The following is a 10219-nucleotide window of genomic DNA, read 5'->3' as shown; positions in this document are numbered from 1 at the left end:
CGAAACCAAACCCAAAACAATAACAACACAAAACTAGTAAGATCTGGAGATGGGGAGGAGATCTTCAAAATACTCTTCTCTGGATCTGACAAGGCTGTTGTATACATGAGCTCATAGAAACTGTGGTTACTTGTATCAGAAATGCACAAAATCAAGAGAGCTTAAAATTCAAGTGTGGAAGTTAAAGGGCTTCTGAGGCCCCATTTCTTGCTGAGGAGCTATTGGCAATGATGACTGTTGGCACAGGAGAGTCATTTTTCTTTAGGAAGGAAGCCACTTGAAGCCTATGCATCTGTAGATGATCCAACACCAATAAGCATATGGCCAGCACTAATTAGTTCCAGTGGGATATGAAAAAAATGATGAGAAGGAACAGAAGACATGAAGCTTAGAGCACTACGTGTTCAGGACAAGATATTTTCATAAAGTAAATACTTTTCTAATTAAGCATGCTCTATCAGGCCTTCATAGGGCTCAGTAGGTTTGGATGCAGGCTCTAGGTGCCTGGGGAGCACTGTGTTCTCACTGCACAAAAATAGACAGCTGAATCACTGGGCTGGGAGACTCTGATGTGCAGAGAAACATGCCTGCTGTCTTTGTTGAGGTGAATTGTGAATCTACCTTCTTCTTTTTCTCCACTAGAGAATATAGACATGAGCAACTTGGGGCCTTTCCCAGGCTGCTGTCTGTACCACCTGAAGTCATCAGAATTGCCATCACTGAAAGTGCAGTTGAAAGAAGCCATGGTTCCTTCTGGGACACTGAGAAATTCCGGGTTCTGCTGCAACTTCTGCTGGCTGCTCACCCCTGTATAGAGAGACAAAGTTCAGACAACAAAGACTAGATGCATAGAGAAGCAAACACACCAAGGTAACTCTTCCATGGGCCTCCCACCCCTTAACTAGATATTAAAGCCATCCGTGTTTTTAGCATTATCCTAGAGTAGGCACCAACCTCCCATATCACACCTTATACCCAAAAGAAATGCCCAAACTCACAATTAAAGTGAAGCCACAGGAACACTAGGGAAACAATCAAGGATTTCATTATTCTCTCTTCTATCCTTACTGAGGATCCAAATTTTAAGCCCAGAAAAAAATTAGTTGCACATTTCTAATGTTTCTCTTCCAAAAAACATCAAGATACTGTGTCACCATGTAGGAAAATAGAGCTCTTTTTCTTACCTATGTTTCACTAGCAAACTCCTCCCCCCCAAGCTCTCTCACTACAAACCCCTGGAGGGGTTCCTCATGTCTCTGAGAAGAGGCTGCCATCTTGTGGATACTGACTACGAACAAAGATTTGCTAAAAATAAATGCCTTTCTTATTGAGAGGCTAAAATAAAAATCTGTCAACTTGGTTTGATACAAATTTAGGAGACATTTGCTTCAAGTCCATATGGGGGAACATGTATATTTAAAAGCATTTCAAGTTAAACTTCAAATTTATCCTGAGTTACCTCTAGCAGCCACTTCCTTATATTCAGCGATTCAGACTTTTTCTATCAACACATCTGAGTGAGGTTCTGTAGGACAGTAGCATTTCACACTGCACAACTTCTCTCTGGGCAGGACAATGCACTGTATAAAACACTTCATCTTTGACTTTTGAAAGAACTTCTTCTAATTAAAGGAATTCTAGAGAAACTGAGTAGGTTAAAATCTCACTTAATACTATGTTTCCATATCAAAATCAAAGAAACACATCTTTTGTTTTTGAGACAGAGTTTGATATGGTGGTTTGAATTACAATGTTTCCCTTAGACTTATATATTTGTATCTATGGTTCATAGTTGGTGGAACTATTTGGGAAGAATTAGATGGTATGGCTTTCTTGGAGGAGGTATGTCATTGGGATGAGTTTAGAGATTTCAAAACTCCAAGCCATTCCTAGGTAGGTCTTTGTCTCTGTCTCTTGCTTGTGCAACAGGATTACCTTTGACCATGAATCAAAAAACAAGCCCAACATTGACATTCAGTGTTACACCTTCCTTTTCAATGAAGTAAATGACAACTTATTCCACAGGAAAAACTGCTATGATACTAAGTTTACATCAATATCAAATATAAAAATTGTATTAAAATGATGTCAGGATCTCTTTATACATATAAAACTAAACACATATGTACCTCCTCTGTTGCAATACATCTATAGTGCTATCTTATGAATTTATCTTTTAAGTTAAGTAAAAGGGAAGATGCTAAAAAATATTAACTTTTCATTTGAACATATAGTAATGCTTACTATTGTTCATTAATTTTGAATGGCTCTAAATTATTGAATAATGTTTTTATTGCAGCCAGCAATATTATCTTTAGAACTGAAATATTTAAATTTTAGAAATATATTTTATTAATTCTGTCAGAAGTCCATGTATTGTCTTTTAATCCTATTTATATGCTATCTCCTACCCACAAGCTCCTAGGTCCTTCCCAACCACTGTAATCACCTAACTTTGTGTCTTTTTAAAAATTTCTTAACAACTAATTGATCCCCTAACTTTGTGTCTTTTAAAAAAATTTCTTAACAACTAATTGATTCCCTAACTTTGTGTCTTTTTAAAAATTTCTTTTTTTTTTTTTTTTGATTTTTCAAGACAGGGTTTCTCTGTAGCTCTTGGTTCCTGTCCTGGAACTAGCTCTTGTAGATCAGGTTGGCCTCACAACTAATTGATCCAGAGAAGAGAATGAACAGAACTTAAGAGACCCACAGAACATTTTCTCATATAGAGACTTCAATATTAATATTCCAGAAGAAATACGGTAGAAAAGAAAGAATAGTTGAAGAAGACAGTACCACAAATCTTTCCAAATTCAATGGAAGACAAAAAGGCACACATCTGAAAAGCTCAGTATAAACCAAGAGGACAATGAAAATGAAATCAGCACTGAGCATTAATGAAATGTCATTGCTGAAAAAAAGACAGTCTAGAAAACTGCTCCAAAGAATGCCCAACAAGGGATCTTCAGCAAGATTAATACTTTTTCTGTTTATTTTCTCCTTGTGTCTTTTTTCCTCTTTATCAGACTGGGTCATTGTCAATTGATCTTCAGTTTTCAGAACTGTTTATCTTGAAAATAAAATATGTTGTTCATATTTTAGTTCAGCACCCTGTCAACTTCCTACAGCATTGTTCAATGCTTCTAGCAAAATTTTAAAAGTAATTTCCTCCATGAAGAATTTTCTGCCTTGGTAGAGTCCTGGCTTATATGAAATACAAGCAAGTCTTTTAGGCCATTTCTTCTAGGAGGTACCTGTCAGGCCAAAGCAATCAAGCTTTATTCTTTGATAAAAAGCTCCACTTGTTTCTACCAATACCAAAATTATAGACAAGCCCCAAGTTATTATTTAAGCATTGCTTGAGTTAAGAGGATGAGGGAGGGAATATGGGGAGAGACAGCTAAAATTAAGGGCTATTTATGGAATGTTATAGAAACCTAATACAGTAGAAGCTTCCTAAAATATATACCTATATGAAAGTGACCTAGGGGGAAATTGCTAAATAATGTGAGAGAGAGGGAGTAGCATTTGTACATTTCTTGTCATCAAATGAAGCTTCCAATACTGGGATAGGTTTACATCTAATTAGTTGTTGGCCAAAAGGGTCCCATGGGAATTCCCAAGCAACTCAGGTTGTTGTCTGTAGTATATATTGTTCTCCACAAGCTGAGTCCAAGACCCCTGTACTGAAGACAACACAGAACTTATTAATCATGGAGAAGTTGAGCTGATGCCTGCATAGAGCCTTCACACCTATGTTCTAGCATCTTTGTTATAGAAAAGTACTCTGTTAAGTTTCAAAAGAGAAACCTAAGCACCAGCTACAAACCCTTTGATCTACAATGGTGCCCTGCTTGTAAGATGTGCTAAGGCAATGATAGTAAAACTTGTGGGAGTAACCAACCAATGTTAGATTTAAGTTAAGGCCAACTCCATGAAATAGGACCCATACCTACCACTCCTTTTTTGACCAAGGGTCTGAGACTAGATGACCTTAGGACCTATGGTAAAAGGAAATACTACTATTCTAAAAAAAAATGTAGCAAAACCATTCCCAATGACATTCTGCTGTACTCATAGATTAGTGCCTAGTGCAGTTACTATCCAAAAAACACTCTCCTGCAGTATACAGAAACAAATACAGAGACCCACATACAGACATTATGCAGAGAATGAGAGACCTTGGAACACACAGTTGAAAATGAAATGTCTCCATCAAGTCTTTCCACTCAGCATTAGGGTGGAGGAGGCAGAAAGATTGTAAGAACAAGAGGGATGAAGAATACCAAAAAATAAGACCCTCTAAATTGACATGATCAAAGCTCATATGAATTCAAAAAGACCGAAGCAGCATGCACAGGGCCTGCGTGGCTCTTCACCAGGTCCTGTGGGCATACATTATGGTTTCCAGTTTAGAGTTTTTATGGGATTCCTGAGTTTATAAACAAGTGGTTCCCTGTTTCTTACACCTCCTCTTGGGCTCTTTCCTTTGGTTGGTTGGTCATGTTGAAATGTAACATCTTAGTAGTATTTTTTTGTTGTTGTTATATTGTATTTTATCAGTATCTTTAGAAGCCTGGTTGTTTTCTGATGAGAGAGAGAAAGGGGTGGATCCAGATGAAAGGGAGGTTGGAGGAACTGTGAGTAGAGGCCATGGAAATCTAGTACAGATATATTATGTGATAAAAATCAATTTTCAATAGAAGAAAATACAGCATGGGGCAAAAGCTTTTCTACGAACTTTCAGTTACCCTTCTCTTACGTTCTTGTGTGGTACAAATTCTATGTGGTTTTGGCTGCTATCCATGAGTTAGCTGTCCTCTCATAGGCTCTCCTTAACATGGGCCTCTGACGGAAGGCAACAGAATCTCTCTGGGACACTGTGTTAACCTGTGCCACTCACAGTCCCAGTTTCTTATCCTTTGTGTGATATGATTGGTGTTGTGAAACCAAAAGAAGACCTGGAAATTCACAGTCAATCACTCCTTAAGTCAAAAGTTTCTTAGCATTTCCAGCCCTTCTTTCTTCCTCTGAACACTTTTTGTGTTTGTTTAGCCTTTGTTCTTGTTTGTGGAGTACACAGCTACTCTTTGCTATTGGACAATGGTGTGTGGTTGTTATAACCAGTGAGAACACCACTGAAGTTAAAAACAGACTTTTTCTTTTTCCCAACACGTATCAACTTCAAACAACTTCCTGGTTATGGGTAGGACCCCATATCTACTTTTTCTCTTCCCTCTCAGTGCTGTGACTCTGTCTGGTTTGAACCTATGTAGGCCTTCTGTCTGCTACCATAGTTTCTGTGAGTTCACATGAGCATCAGTCCTTTTTGTTAGAAAGGCGTCATTTGCTTGGAGTCATCCACCACTTCTGACTGTAACAATCTTTCCACCTCCTCTTCCACATAGATTCTTGAGTCTTTAGGAGACTGGAATGATGAAGACATCATATTTATGACTGAGCACTCCAAAGTCTCTGACTCTGCACATTTTCCAGTTGTGTATGTCGGTGTCACTGCCCATCTACTTAAAGAAGCTTCCCTGATATGGGCTGAGCAATGTAATGCACTGATCTGTGGGTATAGAAATATGTCACCATAGTCATTTTATTGCTATGTTTCTTTGGACAGATTAGTAGTATCAGGGTTTCCCCCAGGCAAGTGACCTATTCAGGCTCAGGATCTTGGCCACTTACACAGTGCCAAATAGAGGTTGAATCTTAAATCCAAATTTAAGAAGTTTTTTGCTTTTTCCAATAACATCTATGCTACTATTGCTTCAGAGTATCTTGCCGGAGTTATGGTTACAGTTTATAGAGTTTGTAGCTGGTGGTAATGATAATTACCTTTTTTTTCTAATAGCATAGTGAGTGCCTTTCTGCACCGTGAATACTAGTCAGTAGGGGTGAAAATTGCAGTTGGGCACTAGCTCACCTTCTCTGTGTCCAGTGACCTAATTAATATGGTAATAGAATAATTAGAAAGCAGTATGGCCTTATTGTTAGGCTGTGGAGAGAAATCAATAACCTTGGAAATACACCACAATGTCTCCTGGTAGGAGAACAAACTAGTATAGCCACTATTGAAATCAGTGTGGAGATGCCTCAAAAGGCTAAAATCAGATCCAATACACCACTCTTGGGCTTATACCACAAAGTATTTGGTATCCTACTAAAGAGATACCAGTACACCCATGTTCACTACTTGTCTACTAGTAATAGTCAAAAATTGGAAAGAGCCTAGATGTCCATTATCTGATGAATGGATAATACTAATGTGGGACTTTTACACAGTGAAATGTTACTCAATTGTAAGAAAAAATTGCAGGCAAATGGATGGAACTAGAAAAAATATCATCCTGATTGAGATAACTGACATCCAAAAAGACAAATACTGCAAGTTTCCACTTGTGAATGGATGTTAGCTTTCAAGCTTTCAATATGTGTGCTATAAAATGAATAATCAAACAGGTTACATATTTAATAAAGGGCTGGGAGCTGGGAGAGAAGGGGAAATAGAATATAGAGATATGAAGAGAGAAAGGGAAAAGTAGAGTAGGGAGGAGTGGGAGAGAAGGATAAAGAAAAGATTTTGGAGAGAGGCAACTATCACTAAAACCCATTTGAAAAACCACATGGAAACCTACTGCTGTGGAAGCTTCATAGAAATATACATATATGAAGAGAATCAAAATGAACACAATCTCAATGGGGTGAGAGAGTCCCAATTATACATCTTATGCCACCACGTGAAATCTCCAGTTCTGGGAATGGGAAACATCTTTCTGATGGTACCTCCACCATACCAACACACACACACACACACACACACACACACACACACACACACACACACACACCAAACATCACTGCCTCTGAAGTTATGTTAAGGTTTACCAAGACCTCCAACTACCAACATCTGTCTATGTGAACTTAAAGCCCATTCAGTATAAATAAGTCCATGCCTGCTATCATAAACCTGGCTCACTTACCCATAGCTGATGAAGACATGAACCCAAGAAGAGAACATACTAATGTCACTTCCCGAAACCAGCATATTTCCTAACAAAGTTCTGAACATCTATTGTTGCACACACAGAGAAGTGTAGCTCATTGTGCAGCAAACAAAAGACAATTACAAATGTCCAGAATTGGTCACAGCACTGAACACAACGGACCATAGAGTGTCTGACCTTGACTGATATGTCTTCATTCCATCCCTACACTCCAGGCACAAGGAACAATGAGGAAGGGGATGATAAAAGACTATAAGAGCCAGAGGACCAGGACACCTGTTGCGAGATTGTATCTTCAATATAGATCAGAGAATCTGCACCCATGAAATCTCAAAAAAAAATGTGATCAACTGAACAAGACCTGCAAAGTGACAGTGCCGACTGACATGTCAACAGTCAACGTAGACATGAAAAATCTACTGGATCCCACTCCTACAAGAAGAGATGCAGATGATTTTTTCTTTTCTTTTTCTATTTAAATAACATTTTTTCATTTATTGTACATAAAGACTGTGGTTTCCTTCCCTCCTCTGCTCCCATTCTCTTTCCTCTCCCCCAATTCCCATCTATTCCCCTCCCCGTCCACTCCTCCTCTATCTCCACTCATAGATGGGCATTGCTCCCATGGGCTTGAACAAAGCATGGCACATCAAATTGAGGCAGGAATGAGAGCCTCCCCTTGCTTCAAGGCTGGGCAAGGTAATCCAACATGGAGAAAGCCAGATAAGCACCAGGGACAGGTCTTGATCTCACTGTTAGGAGACTTACAAAGAGAATCTAAAGACCTACCACACAGGTGCAGAGGGCCTAGGTCCGTGGCATACAGGCTCCCTAATGGTTGGCCCAGAGTCCATAAGCTCCCACAAGCACAGGTCAGTTGTCTCTTTGGGTTCCCCCATCAAGACGCCCTCCCTGTCTTATACAAATTCCTACTCCCTTTCTACATCAAGAATCCAGGAGTTCAGCCTGGTGTTTGTCCGTGGATCTCTGAGATGCAGATGATTAATGACCACTGAGAGGGGAAGATCAGCTTTCTCCAGAGGTAAGACTTCTGATAGGGTGATAGGTTGTCCAATCCCAAGAGGTCGCCCTAAACACATACACATAGGAGCAAATGTTCTAAACAAGATGCATTTATTTGTGTGTGTGTGTGTGTGTGTGTGTGTGTGAGAGAGAGAGAGAGAGAGAGAGAGAGAGAGAGAGAGAGAGAGAGAGAGTAATTAAGGAAGAGGTCTTGAGTTTGAGATGGACTGAGGAAAATGTAGGAGGAGTTGAAGGGGGAGGATGAAGAAGAAATTAAGTAAGTATGGTACACATGAATGAAATTCTCAAAAATGTTTAAGTTTGAAATGATAATTACTTTTTGTAAAAGATTAACATATGAGGAAAGGAAGACTGGACACCTTTCTTTACCTGGACTTCATCTAAGGAACATGGATTGTGCAAAAGCACCCAAGCAATATGCACAGTAGAGATGGGGATTCTATGGGTCTTACGGAGAGCTGTACCCAGTGTGGCACCATGTTTTTAGACTCTCTCCTCAGCTCATTAGCATACATTCATTCTTAGGAGTGTTTTTCCTGCCTAAGAAGCTATTTCTGTTCCCATTTTTAAGCACGTATTTCTGGTTTAGTCCCTTTTCCCTGGACATGAGAGTGTGGAACTGGTTGCCCTCTGCATTCAGATTCATGGCTGAGCACTCCTAAGCTATTTCCTTGACATGCCCAGTTTTCTTGCTGTTTCAGGAACTCTGTGGTGAATTGAAAAGGCTATTTTTTCTCCATCTCCTCTCCTCATGGTGGCTTCTAGGATAGTCTGCTTTTATATATGTTGTTTTCTCTCAAAAATCTATTGAAATTGTCCTTAAGTTTTCTTTTCAGATGGTTTTAAAATTGCCTTTCTAATGGGACTAATAACACTCATAAGGAAATTCAGCTCCCTAGTACAGTGTTAAAAAGACTGCTCTGTCACTTAGACCTCCTTGAAGCCTCCAGGAGCAGGTTTTGGTACTGGCTGCAAGTACCTGTGAAGCACGGTGCACCGACCACACAGATGTAGAAGGCTGTATCCTCCAGCTGGGCGGCTGTGATATGCAGGGTGCTGTTCTTAGCATCTGCATCCAGAATTGCTGAGTATCTTCCATTTGATTTTTTGTTTTCTATGTAAGTCATGAATGCCAGGGACACAAGACCTCTGCCTGTGTCTTGTCTGTACCACCTTAAGTTGTTAGCAGGGCTCACAGTGTAATTGCAATGAAGGATGCAGTTATCTCCTTGCAGGACAACCAGAGACTTGGGACTCTGCTCCACTTGGGTCTTGCCAGCAACCCCTATTGAGAAAACAGTGTGAAATTTCAGAAATCCATCATCCATACTTAGTACTTGTAGGTTGTATCCTCTACACTCTATGTGAATCTCAGGTGATCTAGGAATATGCATATTTTGCTTCCTCTACCTATCCCAAGGAATTACATCTTTGCCAAAATCCTAAGAAAATTTTCTTTGATGTCCTCTGGTCCCCGGCTAAAACCTCCACTAACTTACACTGAAAATACAGCCATAAAACAACCCAGCAGGCACTCAGATGCTTCTCCATTGTTATTCTTTAGAAGTCTGCCCCCAAAGCTGCTGCCTATTTCATCAGCTCTTTCTTGTAACACGTAGGAACTCTCAGGAAACAAGGCCAACCAATCAAAGACCTGATACACACATCAGCTTCTGATGACAGGACCAATGCAAGCACTGCCATCTTGGGGTCAGAGCTGGACTTGCTCAACCTTTGCCTAAACGTTTGTCATTCCTTTTCACTGCTGGCAATGTGATACAGGATATAAATTCACATGTTTGCATAGAGACATGGTAGAGTGTCAACTAGAAACTATTTTGAGACCTCAACTCAATTTTGGATACACATAGGACATTAGATATGATAGGTAATATTTACTTTCCACTTCTGAAAGCATAGCCTTAATGTCTTTTCAAAGTTTAAATACAAATGACTCATGCTAGGGGGCTAATGATAATGACTAGCCTGAACTTGGTCTAAACAGCAAATATAAATTCCTTTAGAATGTGACTTTTTTCTGTTTGATTTGCTACTGTGTCAAAATAAATTTTGTTAAAGAAAAATATACATTAAAATTCTGTTTAAAAATAAATATTTTTTATTAATTCTTTGACAACTTCATGTTTAAATACAATATATTT

The 10219-nt window shown here is 39.2% G+C and overlaps 2 gene segments (V, D, J or C); both read right to left on the bottom strand.

Annotated features, from left to right (window-relative positions):
* Positions 1–496: 496 nt before the first annotated feature.
* LOC130885124 (T-cell receptor alpha chain V region 2B4-like) lies at positions 497–1047 on the bottom strand. The segment is given in 2 exon segments: positions 497–807; positions 999–1047. Coding segments are annotated over 2 exon segments (360 nt in total).
* A 7933-nt stretch (positions 1048–8980) lies between these two features.
* LOC130884672 (T cell receptor alpha variable 10-like) lies at positions 8981–9608 on the bottom strand. The segment is given in 2 exon segments: positions 8981–9342; positions 9557–9608. Coding segments are annotated over 2 exon segments (414 nt in total).
* Between the last annotated feature and the right edge of the window lie 611 nt (positions 9609–10219).

The sequence above is a fragment of the Chionomys nivalis genome, chromosome 12 (assembly GCF_950005125.1).
Source record: "Chionomys nivalis chromosome 12, mChiNiv1.1, whole genome shotgun sequence".
NCBI classification, from domain to species: Eukaryota; Metazoa; Chordata; class Mammalia; order Rodentia; family Cricetidae; genus Chionomys; species Chionomys nivalis.
This window is presented reverse-complemented; position numbering and strand designations above follow the sequence as displayed.